This window comes from Mauremys reevesii, linkage group 2, assembly GCF_016161935.1.
Source record: "Mauremys reevesii isolate NIE-2019 linkage group 2, ASM1616193v1, whole genome shotgun sequence".
Classification (NCBI taxonomy): Eukaryota; Metazoa; Chordata; order Testudines; family Geoemydidae; genus Mauremys; species Mauremys reevesii.
This window is the reverse complement of record NC_052624.1, coordinates 2,084,533-2,106,806: the sequence shown is the minus strand read 5'-3', so window position 1 is coordinate 2,106,806 and position 22,274 is coordinate 2,084,533. Positions and strand designations below refer to the sequence as shown.

At 65.7% G+C, this 22,274-nt stretch overlaps 3 protein-coding genes across 3 annotated transcripts; 1 reads left to right on the top strand and 2 right to left on the bottom strand.

Moving 5' to 3' along the window:
* The first annotated feature begins 2,263 nt into the window (after nt 1-2,263).
* LOC120397134 (retinoic acid receptor responder protein 2-like) lies at nt 2,264-7,757 on the top strand. The gene is made up of 5 exons (XM_039522677.1): nt 2,264-2,475; nt 3,920-4,024; nt 5,285-5,389; nt 5,757-5,894; nt 7,564-7,757. The coding sequence occupies exons 1-4, from the start codon at nt 2,311-2,313 to the stop codon at nt 5,862-5,864; spliced, it is 483 nt and encodes a 160-aa protein (XP_039378611.1). The 5' UTR covers nt 2,264-2,310; the 3' UTR covers nt 5,865-5,894; nt 7,564-7,757.
* Nucleotides 7,758-8,347: 590 nt separating this feature from the next.
* Nucleotides 8,348-10,282, bottom strand: LOC120397131 (leucine-rich repeat-containing protein 61-like). Its single transcript, XM_039522675.1, has one exon. It carries the CDS (start codon nt 10,254-10,256, stop codon nt 9,465-9,467), a length of 792 nt encoding a protein of 263 aa, XP_039378609.1. The 5' UTR covers nt 10,257-10,282; the 3' UTR covers nt 8,348-9,464.
* A 73-nt stretch (nt 10,283-10,355) lies between these two features.
* Nucleotides 10,356-14,815, bottom strand: LOC120397124 (ZBED6 C-terminal-like protein). Its single transcript, XM_039522649.1, has 2 exons — nt 13,315-14,815; nt 10,356-10,442 (listed from the first exon to the last, which is right to left on the bottom strand). The coding sequence occupies exon 1, from the start codon at nt 14,424-14,426 to the stop codon at nt 13,362-13,364; it is 1,065 nt and encodes a 354-aa protein (XP_039378583.1). The 5' UTR covers nt 14,427-14,815; the 3' UTR covers nt 10,356-10,442; nt 13,315-13,361.
* Between the last annotated feature and the right edge of the window lie 7,459 nt (nt 14,816-22,274).

The following is a 22,274-nucleotide window of genomic DNA, read 5'->3' as shown; positions in this document are numbered from 1 at the left end:
CGGGAGCTGGGGCCCCACCAGGGCTGGCGCAAGGTGATCTCAGGGGGTCCAACGTGGCGGGCGACGTGAGAGACGGGTCCTCCACGGGCTCCTCCTCCTCCGCCGGCCCCAGGCTCAGCCTCTCGGACCGGGTGCTGCTGGGAGGGGTGGCAGGCGCGCCAGGAGCCCGCCCCCGCCCCCACTCCAGCGGGTGCTTGCCCTCCAGGTGGCGCATGAGGGCCGAGGTGCCGAAGTGGCTGCCCAGTTTGCCACGGCTGACGCTGGCCTGGCACAGGGTGCAGACGGCCCGGCACACGTTGCTGCAGTCGATGTAGAAGAACTGCCAGACGGCCGAGGTGGACTTGCGGCGCTTCGTGCCTGGTGGCACCAGCGGGTGGTTGGGGAGGCTGAGCTGCCCGGACTTGGGGAACCCCTGGCCCACTAGCATCTCCAGGTAGGGTGTGGCCAGGTCCGGCTTGGGGTGCCCTGCGTGGGCACGGCCCTTCCTGCCCCTCCCCCTGCCCTGGGGGAGCATCTTGCTACTCTCGCTGCTTCCCTCCTCGCTGGACTCTGGGGAGGAATCAGTGACTGGGGTACCTGCCCTTCCCCGCCCCTCCTCCTCCTCCTCTTCCTCACTGGAGTCGCTGATCACGTACAGGAAGCGGGGGCCACCCTGGGGCACTTGGGCAGGGGAGCACAGAGCATGGCTGATGCCAAACACAGTGTCCTGCGAGGGAAACTCCTTCGCCACCTGCTCTTCCTCCTCATTCTCCTCCTCCTCCTCCTCCTGGGCCCTGCGCCCTGCTCTCTTCCTCTGCCCCCACTGCAGCGGGTGCTTGCCCTCCAGGTGGCGCTTGAGGGCGGTGGTGTTGCAGTGGCCCCTCAGCTTGCCGCGCCCGACACTGGCCTGGCACAGGGTGCAGATGGCCCGGCAGGGGTCGCTGGCATCCGGGGAGAAGAACTGCCACACCTCAGAGGTGGTCTTGCGGCGCCGGGTGCGGACAGGGAGGCCGAAGGCTGGAGGTGCGGGGCGCTTCGCTGCCCATCCCTCCAGGAGAGCCTTGTCTACACCCAGCACGGAGGAAGGGGTTTGCCAGCTGGCCGTGATGCAAGGCTGGCTGCCCACACTCCGGGGGGCCAGCTCGGCCTTCCTCCTCTCATGGCTCCCTTCCCCACAGGCCGCCATGAATCCCAGCGTGCCGCCCTCATGGCCCTCCTCCTCCTCGTCACTAAACTCCAGCTTGATCTCGATCTCGGGGACGTGCTCGTGGTCGGAGCCCGGAGGCAGATGGCGGAGGTGGGCATCGGCAGCTACGGCGAAGGGGAAAGCGCCCGCGGCACGCTCTCCTATGGCACAGACGCCAGGGCTCGGCATGGCCGAGCCGCCGACTGTCCTCCGCTTCCGCAGCTTGCTTTTCTTTACCGGCAACATGCCTAGCGAAAAGGAGCCGGTTCGGGGAGGGAAACACCCAGGGTCAAAGGCAGCTGGCGAAGCAAGCGGTGTCACCCTGCCCCAGACCCTCTCCTTCCCCTCAACAGGAGGAGACGCGCTCGGTGACAGCGGCTGAGCCAGGTGCTGCAGGCCCAAGGTAGGGTGATGCCTTCCGAGCTGGGGCAGAGGCAGAGTCCTCTCCGTGAGTGCAGAGTTCAAAGCTGCACTCGTGGCTGGGGCAGGCTGGCAGAGCGGCCTCGGGATTACCAAGAAGGCACCAGAGGCAGGATTCTAGGGGCAGGAGGCTGCCGGCTGCCGCTGCTCGTTGATTTCCAGGTAGGTAGCAAGTCTGCTCACAAAGAACACTTAATTCAGGAGTTCATTCCTAAGACCTCCATGGCTCCTCAGCCTCGCCGCCTGGCTGCCCCCATCCTGGTGTCCGTCCACAGGAAGCCATGGAGCTACAGCTGCTGTTACCCACTTGTTCTGGGCATGCAAAGCTTCCCCCGGGCACAGCCAGGGAGAGGAGCCAAGAAAGGATGTGCTCAGGCTCCAGGAGCCTGCCGCTGCAGCACTGACTGGGCTCGTTCAACGGCCCGAGAGGCTAGATGAGTTTAGGGACCAGCCACAGGAAAGAGCTTCCAGGCCCCCAGGAACTGGGCACCCCGTTCCCCTGGCTCGCCCACCCGCCTGCCTCACCCCCACGGCCGGGCTGTGCCAACTCTGCCTGCCTCTCTCCCAGCAACAAATCGATGAGCGATTGCAATGGGAGGGTGCTGGCCAGGGCCAGGGCAGCTTCTGGGGAATTAGTTAATGGATGACTAAGATCAACAGCAGGGGATTCTTGGGGTGGGCGAGAGGGGCCGACGCTCCCTGGGGTCCATTCGCCACCCGCACAGATGAAGGGGCTGCTCGTTCTGGGCTTGGGCTTGGTGGCCCTGGCTGCGGCAGGCGAATTGACGCTGCAGGAGAGGGTGGTGGGCTTGGTGCTGGAGGCTTTTCACAGCAGGAAAGTCGTGCAATGGGTGTACAAGGAGCAGGCGGTGGAAGACGTCACTGAAAGAGTGAGTGCGTGAGAGCCGGCGACGCGTTGCTGTGCGCTGAGCTGCTGAGTCCCTCCCCAGAGGTGGCTGCTCTGCAGTGATGGGGGAAGGGATTCCTGTCTGCCCAGCCTGTATGGTGCTCTGGGACCCTGGGGGATGGGAGGAACGTGGGACTCTCATGGCTGAGAGCCCATGTGGGTGGGTTTGCGGTGGGGATGGAGGAGGTCTGCAGAGGCTGTATGGGGGCAGGGAAGGGGAGCTGTGGGGAGGGTGGGTTTGGGTACAGGGAGGGAAGTGGGGGGTGGGCAGGGGCTTGGGGCAGACACCGCCATGCTCAGCACCCCCAGTGGCCCATGCGTGGTGCATCACGTGCCTGGGGCATGGCCGGCTAGGGGAGAGGGCAGGGTGGCCAGGGCACTGCACACCCAGAATGGGGAAGGCAGGACGGAGCTGCTCCCGGCCCCGCAGGCAGCGCGAGGCGGGCGTCGGGCGGGAGAGCTGGTTCCAGCTAACGGGGCTCAGCGTTCTGGGCCGGGGGGGCTAGGGCTAGGCTGGGTTACGGGCACCTGGCCAGCCTTGTCGGAGGCGAATGGGCGTTGACCTGCAGAGCTCAGCTAGACGTGAACTGTGCCCAGGCCGCCTGAGGGGGCGGCCAGCGGCTGGCACAGGGTGCGGGGCACTGCCGGGGCCTAGGAGTGGTGACGTCCCAGTAGCCCCGCCCCTCCTGGGGGGGGACCCCAGGCCCACCCCCCTTGAGTCCAGCCCGGGGACCCAGCCTTGGCAGCTGTTGCTGCTACTCACAATCCCTCGCTGCCCCTCCCTGGGCTGTAACCCGCTCTCCTGGGTACTCCAGCGCCTGCTGCAGCCTCCTCCCGCGCTGCGGCCGAGCTCGGGCGGGCTGACCAGTGCCCGGCCTCCCCGGTGGCAGCTTTGCCACCCAGCTGTGCCCCTCGATCCCCTGGAGACGTCGCTGACCAGCCGTTGGCCCCTTCCCGGCTGCTGCAGCATGGGACGAACCCCCCCCCACACACACACTCCAGCACAGGCCGCGGGCGCTCGGGGGCTTCTCCCAGGCTCCTCTGCGGACACCGCAGCTCATGGGCGCGGGCACATTGGACGTCATGTCAGACTTGGGGAGCGGCACAAGGCAGAGAGAGTCTCTACCAGTCCCTCCGTCGCCGCGCCGGCAGCGGGGAGAGCCCCTGGGGTGACACTGCCCCTCCCAGGGTCATGCCATGGCGGCGAGTGAGGCTGGACCCTGGAGGTGGCTGGCTGGTGTCTGTCCCTGCCGCGTGCTCAGGCCCCTGGCTCTACGCTGGGCTGGAGTCTGTGGCGAGTCAGAGCGAGCAATGCACAGCTCCCCTTGGGCGTTTCCTCGGGGCCTGCGGCGTCCCGGGGAGCCTCCACCCGCCTCAGCAGAGGGAGCCCAGGGCTCTGGCAGACCCTGGTTTCTGTTTGGTTCCAGGAGTATCCGGCGGGGCCCTTTGTGCGGCTGCAGGTCAGGCTCCAGCAGACCCAGTGCCGGAACCAGCCGCGGAGCAGACAGGACTGCGCCCTCAAACGCAGAGGGGTGAGCGAGGGGCCAGCCGCCTCCAGCCTGGGGTCAGGGGCGGCTCTAGACACTTCGGTGGAGCCGCAGGACCAGCGGACCCTCCGCAGGCAGGCCACCGAAGGCACCGTGCCTGCCGCCCTCCCCGTGACCGGCAGAGCGCCCCCCCATGGCATGCCGCCCCAAGCATGTGCTTGGCATGCTGGGGCCTGGAGCCGCCCCTGGCTGGGGTACTGCTCCGGAGGGCCATTTCCTCCCCCTCCACTGGGGAGCGGGACTGTGGTGACATGCCCAGCCCCTGGGAATGAGGGTGGGGGGCAGCCCCCTGCGGTGACAGGCTCCCAGCCCCTGGGAATGAGGGTGGGGGGCAGCCCCCTGCGGTGACAGGCTCCCAGCCCCTGGGAATGAGGGTGGGGGGCAGCCCCCTGCGGTGACACGCTCCCAGCCCCTGGGAATGAGGGTGGGGGGCAGCCCCCTGCGGTGACAGGCTCCCAGCCCCTGGGAATGAGGGTGGGCGGCAGCCCCTGCTGTGACAGGCTCCCAGCCCCTGGGAATGAGGGTGGGGGGCTGCCGCCTGCGGTGACACGCTCCCAGCCCCTGGGAATGAGGGTGGGGGGCAGCCCCCTGCGGTGACACGCTCCCAGCCCCTGGGAATGAGGGTGGGGGGCAGCCCCCTGCGGTGACACGCTCCCAGCCCCTGGGAATGAGGGTGGGGGGCAGCCCCCTGCGGTGACAGGCTCCCAGCCCCTGGGAATGAGGGTGGGGGGCAGCCCCCTGCGGTGACAGGCTCCCAGCCCCTGGGAATGAGGGTGGGGGGCAGCCCCCTGCGGTGACAGGCTCCCAGCCCCTGGGAATGAGGGTGGGGGGCAGCCGCTAGCTCCGCCGGGCCCCAGGGAGGAGTGCGGAGCGTGCGAGCGGCAGGGAGGGGCTGAGGGCTGGCACGTGCGGAGCAGCGAGGGCTCCAGCTGGACCCTGCGTCGTGTCGGGGCACCGTGCTGGGCTCCGGTCCCTGCTCTGCCAGGGACTCCCTGGGGACAGTGTGTGGCTCTGGCTGTGCTGGGGTCGGCGCCTGCCCCACCCCATGGCTGTGCGGGGGAGGCCCAGTGCCTACAGGGATTGGGGCCAGAGAGGTGCGGGTGCGAGGGGGAACAAGCCCCCGGTGAGGGAGGGGCACAGGCGGCACTGGGGACACGTGCGGCGGGGGAGCTGCTGCATGTTCTCGGCCCAGCCTGCCCCACTCGCCCACGGGGCTGACGCCTCCCTTGGCCCCTCTCTCCTCAGAGGAAGCTGATCTGCCTGGCTTGTGTCAAGTTTGACTCCCGCAGCCCGGGCGAGGTGCTGGCTCAGTACGTGCACTGCAGGATGGAGACGCAGCAGGCTGTGAAGGTGGGTGCGCCCGCGGGCTCAGAGCCGCTCTCCTGGGAAATCCCACACGTCGGCCAGGGGCCTGGGAGCAGTGCTGGGTGGGGCCAGGCTCAGCTGGGCCATTCCACCCCCCAGGGCCCACTCCCAGGTGCTGCACGGGTCTGCACATGGAGGACAGACGGACACCCGTGCTCCTGGTAGATGCACATGCCCGTGATACATGCACACGCATGCAGCACGCGAGCAGAGGCTCAGTGGTTCCACGCTCTGTGCAGACTGATGGTGCACAGAGGTCTGGGCCCAGCCCATGCCCCCAGGGTGCTGCCTGGGGCTGCATCCGCACCACCTCCCTGGCCGGAGCTGTGACCTGGCACCTCTGCCCCTGCAGGACACGGAGACGACGAGACAGGAGGAGGAGTGCAGGACCGTGCAGGAGAAGGGCGAAGCGACCTACCATCCCGGCGTGTTTGCCTTCTCCAGAGGGCTGCCACCCTAGCCAGGGTGGCACCCCCACATCCACAGCATGGTAGGACGGGCCCCCAGGCAGGGTCCAGGTGGGGGCTGGGCTGCTCATGGTTCCCTTAGGGGGCTCTGGGCTGGGCACCAGATTGCTCCCCCCTCCGGCCGAGCCCCCCTGCAGAGCGCCCTGTGCCCGCTCCCCTTGGAGCTGGTGCCCTTTGACCCACTGCTCTCCCCAGGGGCTGATCCCGCAGGCCGCAGCCCAGCAGGGGGCGCCAAGATGCACCGTAGTGGGAGGGGGGCGTGTCCAGCGCCCCCAAGGGGGAACCAAGGGCGGGCAGCAAAGGGGCAGGGGGTTCTGGGTCCAGCCTGGACTCGGGCTCACCCAAGGCAGCGGTCACCAAGCTGAGCTGGCAGCACCCCCACAGGGCCCAGAGTGCCAGCCGGTGGGCATGCCTGCGGCCCCTGGGGTGCGGAAGGGGTGCCAGCGGCCCCTGGGCTGCGGAAGGGATGCCAGCGGCCCCCTGGGGTGCGGAAGGGACGCCTGCGGCCCCTGGGGTGCGGAAGGGATGCCTGCGGGGCCCTGGGGTGCGGAAGGGGTGCCAGCGGCCCCTGGGGTGCGGAAGGGATGCCAGCGGGCCTGCGGAAGGGATGCCAGCGTGCGGAAGGGACGCCTGCGGGCCCCTGGGGTGCGGAAGGGATGCCAGCGGGCCCCTGGGGTGCGGAAGGGATGCCAGCGGGCCCCTGGGGTGCGGAAGGGATGCCAGCGGGCCCCTGGGGTGCGGAAGGGATGCCTGCGGGGCCCTGGGGTGCGGAAGGGCATGGCAGCGGGCCCCTGGGGTGCGGAAGGGATGCCTGTGGGCCCCTGGGCTGCGGAAGGGATGCCAGTGGCCCCTGGGCTGTGGAAGGGATGCCTGTGGGCCCCTGGAGTGCGGAAGGGACGGCAGCGGCCCCTGGGCTGTGGAAGGGATGCCAGTGGCCCCTGGGCTGCGGAAGGGATGCCTGCGGGGCCCTGGGGTGCGGAAGGGACGCCAGCGGCCCCCTGGGGTGCGGAAGGGACGCCAGCGGGCCCCTGGGCTGCGGAAGGGACGCCAGCGGGCCCCTGGGCTGCGGAAGGGATGTCAGCGGCCCCTGGGGTGCGGAAGGGATGCCAGTGGCCCCTGGGCTGCGGAAGGGACGCCTGTGGGCCCCTGGGGTGCGGAAGGGACGCCTGCGGCCCCCTGGGCTGCGGAAGGGATGCCAGCGGCCCCTGGGCTGCGGAAGGGAAGGGACACCTGCGGGCCCCTGGGCTGTGGAAGGGATGCCAGTGGCCCCTGGGGTGCGGAAGGGACGCCTGCGGGCCCCTGGGCTGCGGAAGGGATGCCTGCGGGCCCCTGGGGTGCGGAAGGGCATGGCAGCGGGCCCCTGGGGTGTGGAAGGGACGCCTGTGGGCCCCTGGGCTGCGGAAGGGACACCTGCGGGCCCCTGGGGTGCGGAAGGGCACGGCAGCGGCCCCTGGGCTGCGGAAGGGATGCCCTCGCTCCTGCCCCAGGCCCCAGGCAGCCGTACCCCAAGGCCACGCTTCGGGCAGCCTGGCTCTCTGCAAACGTGACCCGCTCAGCTGCTTTGACACGGGGCAGACGCCGCCTCCAACTCCCAGAAACAAACCCAGCCTGGAGAGCAGCAGGGGCAGGGATCCCCCGGATCCCCCAGCCGCAATGCTAACCCCATGGCGTGTCACCTCTTCCCCTGGCCAGTGCCCACAGTGCCAGGACACCTCCGGTGCCCCCCACCCGCAGAAGGACGCTATCGCTGCCGCCCAGCGGAGACCCGGCGACCACCCCTGCCCGTCAGACACTGCGCCCACTTGAGCACCAGGCCGGGCCAACGGATCCTGCCGCCCCTTCCCCCTGCCCCCGCCTCGCCCAGCTCCATCCCCAATAAAGCCAGACCCACAGTTGGGAAGGGCCGAGCTGTTATTCAGCCAGGATGCGGATGCGAAGTCGGGCCAGCCGCCCCCAGGGTATTTCCCGGGTCACGGGGCTATGGCAGCACTTGCTGCTGCAGCAGAACAGCCACCTGGGCCTGCTCCCGCCGCCCCGGACTGCCCCACTGGGTCCTCTGCTCCAGCGCATCGTCTCCTGCTGGGGCAGGGCAGCCCAGGAGCCTGTCACCCGCTCTGCCACCCGGCTGGGTCCCTGGGCTCTGCCCCGCCTCACGCTGGGGGGAGGAGCATTTAGCTGGGCATGGTGGTCCCGGGGTGTGGAAATCACCCTCCCCCCTTTTACAATCCAGCTACCAGGAAGCTGGAGGATGCTGGGGTGAAGGACCAGGCCAGGCAGGGATCTGGGTGACAGAGCCGGGGTGAGGGGTGCAGCCCCCAGAACAACTCACCAGGGCAGGGGCTTAAGAACCCCAAGATTATCAGGCCCCTTGTGGCAGGGAGGCCCCACAGGCCAGCTCGTCGGAGGAAAGTCACTGGGTCCTGCGGTGCAGCTGGGGTGCCCCCGGCTCTACACACCGGGCACAGAGAGGCAGGGGCCGGAGAGGAGACGACATTTATTTCACAGGCAAATCTCTTCACATGGCACTTCCACACCAGGCAGTGCCCATGGTGCCAGAATGGGCAGCTCCCAGGCCCTGCCTCCCCTTCGTCAGCCACGGCTGCGTCCCCCTGAACCCAGGGGATTGCCCCACCCCTCCCTGGGTGCTGCCCCACAGGAAGCAGGCTGACCACTCCCTCCCAGCGGCTCAGGGATGCTTGCCGCAGTCAGCGCTAGGGCTGGCCCTGGTCTCTGCTCCAGTCTAGTCCAGCCTGCGAGGGGTCCGGGAGGGGCTCCTGCCAGCCTCGCATGGGGCAGAATCCCATGGGGTCAGCTGCGTGCCATCCCCGGTCCCTGGCAGGTCTCAGAGCAATGTGCCAGGGCACACACCATCCCAAAGCCTGGCTGGCGCTCCCCGGCGGGGGATGCTGCCAGGGCCCCACAGCGCTGGCAGGAGCTGCCCTTCACCAGCAGACGGGGGTTCACAAAGATTACAGGTCCCCCCCGCCAGCTCCTCCTCTCTGCCACTGGGGTCAGCCGGCCGGTTCTCGCACAGGCACTGGGTTGGGAGAGGGAAGGTGCTATCCTGGTACAGGGACTGGTTCCCCCAGGACCTGGCCGGTAGGGACTGAGCGCTGGGCCCTGCTGGCAGCTGGCGGGCCGCCTGTGGGAAGGAGACTCACAGGGAAGGACCGGGGGGTCCCCTCCCCAAACCCATCACTGCCTCTGGCCCCCACTGGCCCCGTGAGCTGAGAGGCCAAGGAGCGAGGGAGCGAGCCATGGAGCAGGCAGGGCCGCTGCCCGTTGGTGGTGGGCCGCTTACCCAGAGCTGCCCACACGGTGCCTGCTGGTGGAATTGTCTCCGGAGCAATCTGAGAATTAAGCCCAGAATGGCGGGAGCTGGGGGCAGCCTGAGCCCCGGGGCAATGCCAGCGGCTCAGCAGACTCACCGGAGGCCCGAGGGGAACTGGTGAGGTGCTGTGGGGAGGTCTGGAAAAGCCCCACTAGGGGGCAGGGGGCTTTGCAGGCGGGGACTCAGGCATGGGCCTCCGTGGGGCTGGGCGCTGGAGGCAGATCCCCAGCTTCGCCCCTGCAGGTGGTGCCCGGCGGGCGGCTCAGAACACGTAGGAGCTGGGGTCGCTGCGGACGCTCAGGGCCCGCTCCGCCTGGGAGATGGTGTCGGCCGCCCTCTCGCTCAGCTCCCGGCACTCCTGCAGCACGTCGTTGAACTGCTTGTAGGCCTCCTCCATGATGGAGCTGCGCCGAGCCGGCCTCCGCTCCCAGTAGCCCTCCTCCACCCAGGGCAGGGCCGCGCCCGGCGGCTCCGGGCTGCCCGCCCCGCCGCTGCCGCCCCGCTCCAGGGAGCTGTCCAGGTCCCTGCAGAGCTGGTAGAGCTCGCTGCCGCGCCCGGAGAGCCTCTCGCCGTCGATGGCCTTGAGGCCGGGGAGCAGGTCCCCCAGGGCGCTGCGGTAGGCCCCGCTGGCGCAGACGGGGTTGCTGAGGCGGGCCCGGGCGTCGTGCAGCCGCAGGCTCTCCAGCCGGCGCAGCCCCGCCAGGCACTGCAGCTGCTGCAGGCTGCGCAGCAGGTTGCCGGCTACGTTGAGGCTCTGCAGGCTCTCGCAGGCGCCGAGCGGCTCCAGGCTGCAGACGCGGTTGGCCGAGAGGTTGAGGACAGCCAGGGACTTGAGGGCAGCCAGGGGGCCCAGGTGGGAGATGGCGTTGCCAGAGAGGTCCAGCCACTCCAGGCTGGCGCACTCGCCCAGGCAGCCCAGCTCCGAGATGCCCAGGCCCCGCAGCTTGAGCAGCAGGATGGACTCCAGGGCGAACTCGCCCGTCTTGGCCTTCAGCAGCTGGGCGGTGATCCGGACGGTCTCGCCCTCGTCCCCCGTCTCCGCCCAGGGCTCCATCGCGGCCGGCCCGCTGCACTACACCCCGAGCAGCCCGCAGCCACGGCGCGGAGAACCTCTGCACACCCCGAGCTGGCCGGCTCCGGGAAAGCGCTTTGCCCCTTCCACGCGCCTCTGCCCCACAGGGCTCCCTGGAGCCCGCTGCCCGGGCGGCCACGCCGGGTCACGCCGGCAACGCACCAGCCCCTGGAAGGGAACAGGAGACGGGATCAGGACCCTGCCAAGCCCAGCTGCCTCCCCCCCGCCGCGCACAGCTGTGCACTCAGGGCGGCTCTGTGGCCTGCTGGCCCCTGGTGCTCGAAGCTGCCGTCCGTGGCAGGTGCAGCTCAGTTCCTGGGCTGGGGAGGGGGCACGAATCTCCGGCAGGCTGCTCCGGGCAGGATGCTGCCAGGCCCACAGTAAGAGGTTTGCCCCTGACCTCGATGGCAGCAGGGACGGAGAGAGGCTCATACTAGGCAGCAGCTGCTCAGAGCTGGGTGAAGAAGGAATTCGCCCCCTGCGGCCCCACACGCCTGGCCACTTCCGTCCAGGGGCCTCACCCCCTGCCTGTCTGACCTGAGGCCTTGTCCGTCCTTCCCTAAGGTACTAACCCCCCATCACACCCCACGGGTCAGGGGTCTCCCTGGCTTCTTCTGCGTCCCCTTCCAGCCCAGGCCATGGCCAGAGCCTGGGCTGCTTTGATTGCCAGGCCCGGGGGGGGGCGGGGGGGTCCGCAGGCACTAGGAGGCCAAGGCTGCAATGGTTGGCCTGCCAACGTGTGCGGGGAGCGAGGTGGGGAGGGGTGTTTCCATCCCAACAAAGCAAAAGGGGGTTGTGGAACTAGGGTATTTAAACACCAATTCTTGGCACCCTTGCAGGGACCCCCCCCCAGGCCATCTGCAGCCTGACACCTCCAGTGGGCCAGGGAGAGTGCGGGGCTTCCACCACCAGCCCGGGCCCCCTGCGGGGCTGGCGGGACCCTGGGAACCCACGTGCACACCGACGTGTGCAGAGCCAGACACGCCTGTGCACACGGATGTACACGTGTGCATCCCCCCCACAGGTGTGCAGAGCGACACAGCTACATGAACGTGTATGTGGTGCTCACACGGATGAACACAATCACACACACACACGGATGACCTCACACATGCAGACGATTGCACACACACACAGATGCACACATGGTCATGCACACACACAGATGGACACAATCACATGCACACAGATGCACACATGGATGGCCGCACACACGCACACACAGGGATGACCGCACGCACACACACAGATGCACACAATTATGCACACACACACACGAACACAATCACACACAGATGCACACAATTATGCACACACACACACGAACACAATCACACACAGATGCACACATGATCACACACACACAGATGAACACAATCACACGCACACACGGATGACCGCACACACACACACAAGTGCACACATGGATGGTCGCACACACGCACAGATGACCGCACGATTGCATGCGCACACACAGATGAACACAATCACACAGATGGCCGCATACGCCCATCCCCCACTCTCCAGTGCCCAGGACCCGCCCGCGGTGCCCGGTGCCCCCCGCCCGCAGCCCCTCACCCGGCGCAGCCGCCTGCTCGCTCCCGGCCGATCCCTTCGCGGGGCGGGGGGCCGCGCAGCGTTGCCGTGGCAACAGGGGCCGGGGCAGCAGCTCCGCGGGGGGGGCATTTAAAGGGCCAGCGAGCGGCAGGTTCTGCACAGCGGGGGAGGGGCGGCTCCGAGGGACCCCGCTGGGGCCGGTGGCCGGAAGCAGGACCCTGCAGCCCCTGCCCCACGGGGGTCCCCGGGCCCCACTGTCCCTCCCCCATAGCCCTGCTCCGGGGGTTTAGTACAGTCACGGACAGGCCGCGGGCTCCCGGCATTTCTGCTCATTGCCCCGACCTGTCCCTGAGTTTTCCTAAAAAGAACCGTGACAAAATCTTACCCTTCGGCCAGGGGATCAGCAACCTGCCCCGGGTCCGGGCACACACACACTGCACATGCTGAGATACAGATACACACACACACACACAGAGATACACCCTGTGCGTGCACACACACATCCCGATATGCACCACGCACACACACACGGATACACACCGTGCACACAGATCTGCACAGATACACACTGTGCACTCACACGTCTGCACACACCACACACCTGAACAGATACACCCTGTGCGCGCTCACACATGCAGATCTGCACACACATATACCCACTGTGCGCACACACACACACACTGCACATGCTGATATACAGATACACACCATGCACACACACACACAAGTACACCCTGTGTGCACACACACCGATATGCACCATGCACACACACACATACACACCAATCACACAGATCTGCAGATACACACTGTGCACTCACACATCTGCCCACACACACACACACACACCTGAACAGATACACCCTGTGCACACTCACACATGCAGATCTGCACACACATATACCCACTGTGCGCACACACATGCAGATCTGCACACACATATACCCACTGTGCGCGCACACACACAGTGCACACAAAGATTTGCACAGAGATACACACTTCACACTCACATCTGCACATATGCACACACATACACGCTGCAGAGTCACAGAGACATGTCCTGGGTATGCTCACACATGCTGCACACTTGCCAACACACATGCACCATACATGTTCTCACACACACACACACAGTGATGCTCAGAGAAACACAGCCATGTAGGGCTGGAAAGGGGTGGTCACCACGCCCAGCCCCCTGCACTGAGGCAGCACAGGGAAGCCTAGACCCTGACAGGGGTTTGTCCAACCTGCTCTTAAAACACCTCCAGTGATAGAAACTTTCCCCTAATATCGAACCTCCATCCCCCGGCTGCAGATTAAGCCCATTGCTTCTAGTCCGACTGGCCACTGTCCTCTTTACAGCAACTGAGACCAAACAGCCCATGGTTAGGAGCCACGCCGAGCGCTGTACCCTCCCCCTTCAGCCATCTCTGCCCCATAAGGGCCCAGTGGCACCCAGTGCCGTGCACCCGGCCTGGCGTACCCCGGAGACGGGCAGGTGCCCCGCTGCCTGTATCTCGGAGACGGTCTCTAAGCCGGCCGGGTCCCCTCCTCCCCGCTGCTGCTGCCTGCGCTGTCGTTCTCGGAGCAGATGAGGGGCGGCGGGGGGTAGTCGGGGAAGGCCCCCAGGTTGGCTCTCAGAAAGACGAGGCGCTCTGTGCTCTCCCCCTGCGGGGGGCGCCTCTCGGAGAAGGGGCTGTCTGGGGCGGTGAAGATGCGCTCCGAGAAGGCCCCCGAGGGCGGGCAGGACAGGTAGAGCATGGCCAGTTTGGCCAGGGCCGGCCAGAGCCAGTGCCGCTTCTCCCAGTACCCCAGCGGGTCCTCCCGGGCCCCGATGGTCTGGTTGTCCCGCAGGTACCTCTCCACCATCACACAGGCCGAGTGGCTCTCGGTGGGGAGGGAGGCCCCGCGGCCCTCAGAGGCCAGCAGCCCCACGCTCTCCAGGTGCTCGGTCAGGGTCTTCTCCTTCTGGATCAGTGGAGGCACCGTGGAGCTCTTCCCACTCGGCCCCCTGTCCCAATGGGGCTCCGTCTCTGCCTCCTGGGGCTGCGGGGCCGCGTCCACGCAGAAAGCCTTGCCGGGCTGGGCATTCCAGGGGGAGGAAGGGCAGCCAGTGGGGGAGGCCAGGAGCTCCTTCACCTTCCGGACCAGCAGCTGCTTCCAGTGGTCGAGGTCGGAGCCCAGCGGCAGGATGGCGTCCATCCTGCCCTTGAAGCGGGGGTCGAGCAGCGTGGCCAGCACGTACTCCTGGCGGTGGAACATCTCGCTGAGCCGGGGCTCGCTGGAGAGCTGCAGGGCCAGGCTCTCGGCCAGGCGCACGGCGGAGCCAGCCCCCTCCCCGGCCTGGCTCTCGAAGCGCAGGCGGATCTGCTGGAGGAAGATGTGCAGGTAGCGCACCTGCGGCAGCACCTGGCTCAGTGAGGCGTCGGCCGCGCTCGCCTCCCGCACGGCCATCTCGAAGGGCTGCAGCAGCTCCACCAGGCTGCGCATCAGCGTCCACTGGGTGGCGCTCAGGGCCAGGCCAGCCTCGCCCATCCGGCGCTTGCCCACGTACTCCTGCACAGCCGGCTGCAGCGCCAGCAGCCGCTCCAGCATGTAGTAGGTGGAGTCCCAGCTCGCCGTGGCCTCCTGCTTCAGCCGGCGCGGGGCCAAGCCGTGCTGCCGCTGCAGCTCCGCCAGCCCCCTCCTGGCCTCCGGCGAGCGGGCGAAGTGGGCGCAGATGGCACGGGCCACCCCCAGTGTGCCCTCGATGCTGCGGTGGAGGCGCAGGAAGCCGAGCACCAGCTGGCTCAGGCAGTGAGCGAAGCAGGGGATGTGGGTGTGGCCGCCGTCCTTCGTGGCCCGCTCCACGCCAGGGCTGCCGCCCGAGACCAGGAAGCCGGGCCTCAGGGAGTTCTGGGCCAGCCACAGCTGGAGCTGCTCGGCCAACACCTGCTGCACGCCACCCAGCGCCTGCTCCTCCTGCAGCGCCTGCACGCACAGCACCGCCTGCCTGCGCTGGCTGCGTGGCTGCCGCTGGCCTGAGTCGGCGGGCGCCAGCCAGTGCTGCCAGCGCCAGGTACTCCCCTGCCGGCCCCTGGGCCCACACGTGGGCGCTGAGGTGCACCCGGCTGACGCTGGCCTGCTGCAGCTCCAGGGCCAGGCCCATGCCAACAGCCTGGCACAGCTGGGGCACTGCCTTGCGGGAGAAGAAAGCCGGCGAGGGGACATGGTAGCGTGGGTCAGCCTGCGCCATGAACCGGTGGAAGGGCTTGGCCGAGACGAAGGAGCAGGGCAGGGCCATGCCGCACAGCAGCTCGGCAATGCTGCGGTTCCAGGCCTGCGCCGGCGGGTGGTTGGGGGTGTATTTGCCAGGCACGTCCCCGCCCCACTCGGCCAGGCCGGCTTGGTTCTTGCTGGGAGGCAGCGGGGCCGCTGGGGCGGGCAGGGCTTTCTGCACCTTGCCTTCAGGAGGTGCCTCACTCTGCCAGCTGTCACACACAGGAGCTGGGGCCCCACCAGGGCTGGCGCAAGGTGATCTCAGGGGGTCCAACGTGGCGGGCAACGTGAGAGACGGGTCCTCCACGGACTCCTCCTCCTCCGCCGGCCCCAGGCTCAGCCTCTCGGACCGGGTGCTGCTGGGAGGGGTGGCAGGCGCGCCAGGAGCCCGCCCCCGCCCCCACTCCAGCGGGTGCTTGCCCTCCAGGTGGCGCATGAGGGCCGAGGTGCCGAAGTGGCTGCCCAGTTTGCCACGGCTGACGCTGGCCTGGCACAGGGTGCAGACGGCCCGGCACACGTTGCTGCAGTCGATGTAGAAGAACTGCCAGACGGCCGAGGTGGACTTGCGGCGCTTCGTGCCCGGTGGCACCAGCGGGTGGTTGGGGAGGCTGAGCTGCCCGGACTTGGGGAACCCCTGGCCCACTAGCATCTCCAGGTAGGGTGTGGCCAGGTCCGGCTTGGGGTGCCCTGCTTGGGCACGGCCCTTCCTGCCCCTCCCCCTGCCCTGGGGGAGCATCTTGCTACTCTCGCTGCTTCCCTCCTCGCTGGACTCTGGGGAGGAATCAGTGACTGGGGTACCTGCCCTTCCCCGCCCCTCCTCCTCCTCCTCTTCCTCACTGGAGTCGCTGATCACGTACAGGAAGCGGGGGCCACCCTGGGGCACTTGGGCAGGGGAGCACAGAGCATGGCTGATGCCAAACACAGTGTCCTGCGAGGGAAACTCCTTCGCCACCTGCTCTTCCTCCTCATTCTCCTCCTCCTCCTCCTCCTGGGCCCTGCGCCCTGCTCTCTTCCTCCGCCCCCACTGCAGCGGGTGCTTGCCCTCCAGGTGGCGCTTCAGGGCGGTGGTGTTGCAGTGGCCCCTCAGCTTGCCGCGCCCGACACTGGCCTGGCACAGGGTGCAGATGGCCCGGCAGGGGTCGCTGGCATCCGGGGAGAAGAACTGCCACACCTCAGAGGTGGTCTTGCGGCGCCGGGTGCGGACAGGGAGGCCGAAGGCTGGAGGTGCGGGGCGCTTCGCTGCCCATCCCTCCAGGAGAGCCTTGTCTACACCCAGCATGGAGGAAGGGGTTTGCCAGCTGGCCGTGACGCAAGGCTGGCTGCCCACACTCCGGGGGGCCAGCTCGGCCTTCCTCCTCTCATGGCTCCCTTCCCCACAGGCCGCCATGAATCCCAGCGTGCCGCCCTCATGGCCCTCCTCCTCCTCGTCACTAAACTCCAGCTTGATCTCAATCTCGGGGACGTGCTCGTGGTCGGAGCCCGGAGGCAGATTGAGGAGATGGGCATCAGCAGCTACGGCGAAGGGGAAAGCGCCCGCGGCACGCTCTCCTATGGCCCTGGGCAAAGTGGCACAGACGTCAGGGCTCGGCATGGCCGAGCCGCCGACTGTCCTCTGCTTCCGCAGCTTGCTTTTCTTTACCGGCAACATGCCTAGCGAAAAGGAGCAGGTTCGGGGAGGGAAACACCCAGGGTCAAAGGCAGCTGGCGAAGCAAGTGGTGTCACCCTGCCCCATACCCTCTCCTTCCCCTCAACAGGAGGAGACGTGCTCGTTGACAGCGGCTGAGCCAGGTGCTGCAGACCCAAGGTAGGGCGATGCCTTCCGAGCTAGGGGAGAGGCAGAGTCCCCTCCGTGAGTGCAGAGTTCAAAGCAGCACTTGTGGCTGGGCCAGGCTGGCAGAGCGGCCTCGGGATTACCAAGAAGGCACCAGAGGCAGGATTCTAGGGGCGGGAGGCTGCCGGCTGCCGCTGCTCGTTGATTTCCAGGTAGGTAGCAAGCCTGCTCACAAAGAACACTTAATTCAGTTCATTCCTAAGACCTCCATGGCTCCTCAGCCTCGCTGCCTGGCTGCCCCCATCCTGGTGTCCGTCCACAGGAAGCCATGGAGCTTCAGCTGCTGTTACTCACTTGTTCTGGGTGAGGCAGCGCGGGGGGCCCTGCTTGGGGTCTCTGGGTGTCCGGGCCAGGCCCACGCATCTGGAGCTGGGAGCCCAGTTTCTCAGGACACGCCCAGGGACACACAGTGCTGGGGAAGATGAAGAATCCGCCAGTTCTGGACCTACAATAGCAGAAAGGAAGCTCAGAATCCTACGAAGCAGCCCCAGGAGAGCAGCTGCCCGTCGCTGCCAGGTCAGGCCGGGGCACATAAGAACGGCCAGGCTGGGTCAGCCCAAAGGTCCATCCAGCCCGTGTCCTGTCTTCTGACAGTGGCCAGTGCCAGGTGTCCCAGAGGGAGTGACCAGAACAGGGGGCCCATTCTCAGCTTCTGGCAAACAGAGGCTATGGACACCATCCCTGCCCAGCCTGGCTAATAGCTACTGATGGCCTGTCCTCCATGAACTTATCTGGTTCTTTTTGAACCCTGTTATAGTCTTGGCCTTCACAATATCTTCTGGCAAGGAGTTCCACAGATTGACTGAGCACTGTGTGAAAAAATACTTCCTTCTGTTTGTTTTAATCCTGCCGCTTATTAATTTCATTTGGTGACCCCTAGTTCTTGTGTTATGAGGAGTAAATAACATTTCCTTATTTACTTCCTCTACACTAGTCATGATTTTATAGACCTCTATCACATCCCCCCTTAGTCATCTCTTTTCCAAGCTGAAAGTCCCAGTCTTATTAATCTCTCCTCATATGGCAGCTGTTCCAGACCCCTAATCATTTTTGTTGCCCTTTTCTGAACCTTTTCCAATTCCAGTATATCTTTTTTGAGATGGGGTGACCACATCTGCACACACTATTCGCGATGTGGGCGCACCATGGATTTATATAGAGGCAACATGATATTTTCTGTCTTATTATCTATCCCTTTCTTAATGACTCCCAGCATTCTGTTCGCTTTTTTGACTGTCGCTGCACTTTGGGTGGATGATTTTAGAGAACTATCCACAATGACTCCAAGATCTTTCTTCAGTGGCAACAGCTAATTTAGACCCCATCATTTTATATGTATAGTTGGGATCATCTTTTCCAACGTACATGACTTTGCATTTATCAACATTGAATTTAATCTGCCATTTTGTTGCCCAGCCACCCAGTTTTGTGAGATCCTTTTGTAGCTCTTCACAGTCTGCCTGGGACTTAACTATCCTGAGTAGTTTTGTATCAGCTGCAAATTTTGCCACCTCACCATTTACTGCTTTTTCTAAATCATTTATGAATATGTTGAATACAGCTGGACCCAATACAGATCCCTGGGGGACACCACTATTTACCTCGCTCTATTCTGAAAACTGACCATTTATTCCTACGATTTGTTTCCTATTTTTTAACCAGTTACCAATCTATGAGAGCACCTTCCCTGTTATCCCATGACAGCTTATTTTGCTTAAGAGCCTTTGGTGAGGGACCTTATCAAAAGCTTCTGAAAATCTAAATACACTATGTCCACTGGATCCCCCTTGTCCACATGCTTGCTGACCCCCTCAAAGAATTCTAGTAGATTGGTGAGGCATGATTTCCCTTTACAAAAACCATGTTGACTCTTCCCCAACAAATTATGTTCATCTATATCTCTGACAATATTGTTCAAACTAGTTTCAACTAGTTAGCCCGGTACTGTAATTGCCGGGATCACCCCTGAGCCCTTTTTAAAAATTGGTGTCATATTAACTACCCTGCAATCATTTGGTACAGAAGCAGATTTAAATTATAGGTTACCGGCCCAGCTCCTGCGGACACACCAGGGTAACCAGCCTGATTCTAAAGAATTACAACAGTGGCAGAGCTAAGCAGCACCAGACTCCGCTGGGACAGATGCTGGGAGCTCTCGGGCTTGTCAATGGGGGCTGGTCACTTCTCCCCCTCGCAGTCTCTCCTCCCCGCTCAGTCCTTCTGTGGTTTATTCTCCCAGTCTTTCCCCCTCATCCCATGAAAATCAACACCTCCCCGAATCCACACTTGTCCCCATTCACCAGGTCGCTGTGTCTCTCTCACACATGCACACACACTCACACTGCCCTGCCTTGTGCTGCCTCTCTCACCCCCCCAGAACCCCCTCCCTCACACACCCTCCAGTACTCTCTCCCCTGCAAAACATCCACTCCCCCACCCCAAAGCCATGTGGTGCCCTCCTCTGTCCATGCCCCGCCCCAAACGTGCTCAGCCCTTCTGCTCCCAAATGCTGTTCCCTGCTTGCCTGCCAAGCTGAGCCCGGGGGGACATGGGTCTGACTTGGCGGGTGCAGCAGTGAGCAGGACAGAGGAGAGGGGTTCTAGCTTCTCTGTCCCGGTTGCTCTTTTGTCTAGTGCAGCAGTTCTCGAACTGTGGGTTGTGACCACCAGGGCTGGCTTAGACTTGCTGGGCTCGGGGCTGAAGCCTGAGCCTCACTGCTCAGGGCCGAAGCTGAAGCTGAGGGATTCAGCCCTGGGTGGTGGGGCTCAGGTTACAGGCCCCCTGCCTGGGACGGAAGCTTTGAGCCCTTCCCCGCCCAGGGCAGTGAGGTTCAGGCTTTGGCTTTGCTTCCCCACCCGGGGCAGTGGGAATCAGGCGGACTCAGGCTTCAGTCCCCTCTCCTGGGGTTGTGCAGTAATTGTCGTTGTCAGAAGGGGGTCACAGTGCAATGAAGTTTGAGAACCCCTGGTCTAGTGGATCTGCCAGGCAGGAGCCTCAGGGCTGGAGAGGGGAGTGGGCTGGGAGCTGCCCAGCCACCTTAAAGCTGCCTATGGGTTATTTGTGCAGAGGCCTGGCCTGCCTCCATGTGCTTCACAAATCTGTGGGGAACTGCCACTGAAACGCAGCCACCTCTGGGGAGAAACCCAGCAGCCACAGGAGCTAGGCAGCCGTGCCTCACGCTGCTTGCAATGGGAGCTCAGCAGCTTGCAGGCCCAGGCCCCTTGTAGTTAGCTGAGCTGGGACGCCGGGATTAACCTCTGCAGCCTTAGAAAAGAGCCTCCCAAGGAGACAAACCTGGCTCCTGTGGCTAAAAGATGGAGCCTCCAGCAGGGCAGCACCTGCATAGGGGAGAAGAACAGGGGCACTTGTGGCACCTTGGAGACTAACACATTTGAAACCTGTCATTATACATAGGGGAGAACACCCACTGCTCAGCCCCCTCCCCATTCCCTGCTCAGCCCCCGCTCCCTGCAGCCCACAGCCCCCCACCAGCCCCTGCCCCACTCCCTGTAGCCCCCCACTCTCTGCTCAGCCCCACCCTGCTCCCTGCAGCCCCACTCCCTGCTCAGCCCCTGCACCCCACTCCTGCTCAGCCTCCGCCCGCTCCCTGCAGCCCAGAGCCCCCACCGAGCCCCCGCCCCCTCCCTGCAGCCCCCGCTCAGCCCCGTTCCCTGCTCAGCCTCCCGCCCCGCTCCTGCAGCCCACAGCCCCCACCAGCCCCTGCCCTGCAGCCCCCTCTCTGCTCCCTGCAGCCCCACTCCCTGCTGCCCCCACTCCCTGCAGCCCAGAGCCCCCACCGAGCCCCTGCACCCTGTAGCCCTCCTCTCTGCTCATCCCCACCCCACTCCCTGCAGCCCCACTCCCTGCTCAGCCCCACCCCGCTCCCTGCAGCCCCCACTCCCTGCTCAGCCTCCGCCCTGCTCCCTGCAGCCCAGAGCCCCCACCGAGCCCCCGCCTCCTCCCTGCAGCCCCACTCCTGCTCAGCCCCCGCCCTGCAGCCCACAGCCCCCACCGAGCCCCCGCCCCCTCCCTGCAGCCCCGCTCAGCCCCCGCCCTGTTCCCTGCTCAGCCCCGCTCCCTGCAGCCCACAGCCCCCACCAGCCCCTGCCCCACTCCCTGTAGCCCCCACTCTCTGCTCAGCCTCCACCCCACTTCCTGCAGCCCCCACTCCCTGCAGCCCAGAGCCCCCCACTGAGGCCCTGCCCCCCACCCTGTAGCCCCCCACTCTCTGCTCAGCCCCACCCCACCTCCCTGCAGCCCCCTGCTCAGCCCCCGCCCCGCTCCCTGCAGCCCCACTCCTGCTCAGCCTCCGCCCTGCTCCCTGCAGCCCAGAGCCCCCCACTGAGCCCTGCCCCTCCCTGCAACCCAGAGCCCCCACCGAGCCCCGCCCCTTCCCTGCAGCCCCACTCCCTGCAGCCCAGAGCCCCCACCGAGCCCTCCCCACTCCCTGTAGCCCCCACTCTCTGCTCATTCCCCACCCCACCTCCCTGCAGCCCCACTCCACTTTCTGCTCAGCCTCCACCCCACTCCCTGCAGCCCAGAGCCCCCCACTGAGTCCCTGCCCCACTCCCTGTAGCCCCCCACTCTCTGCTCAGCCCCACCCCACCTCCCTGCAGCCCCACTCCACTTTCTGCTCAGCCTCCACCCCACTCTCTGCAGCCCAGAGCCCCCACTGAGTCCCTGCCCCACTCCCTGTAGCCCCCACTCTCTGCTCAGCCCCACCCCACCTCCCTGCAGCCCCCACTCCCTGCAGCCCAGAGCCCCCCACCGAGCCCCTGCCCCCGCTCCCATCCTTTGTTCTGGCCTCAGCCACCGCCCCCTTGGGTGCCGGGTGCCCGAAGGTGGGGGTGGCGGTTCCCCCTTCCCAGCACAGAGCCGCCCCCTCCCCTTACCCTGCAGCAGCAGCAACAACAATCCGCCGGCTCCCCCCTCCCCCCGACAGGGCCTGCTGACCCCGCCCCCGCCGTGCCAGTAGTAAAGATGGCCGCCATCTCCCATTGTTTGCAAGGGGCTCGAAGCTCCATTGCCCTCTCTCAAAATGGCCGCCCCGTTCTCCTCTAGGGGTTGAGGGGGAGGGGTGGAAGGCACTGCAGAGGTGAATGACAGCTCCCTTCCGGGGGGAGGGGCTGCCTGAGGGGAGTGCGGACCGACCCCCCCCCCCCAAACTGCCTGGGGACTTCGTGCCTGAGGGGAGCGTGGGGCAGGGATAGCTCAGTGGTGTGAGCATTGGCCTGCTAAACCCAGGGGTGTCAGTTCAATCCTGGAGGGGGCCACTTAGGGATCTGGGGCAACAATCTGTCTCGGGTTGGTCCTGCTTTGAGCAGGGGGTTGGACTAGAGACCTCCTGAGGTCC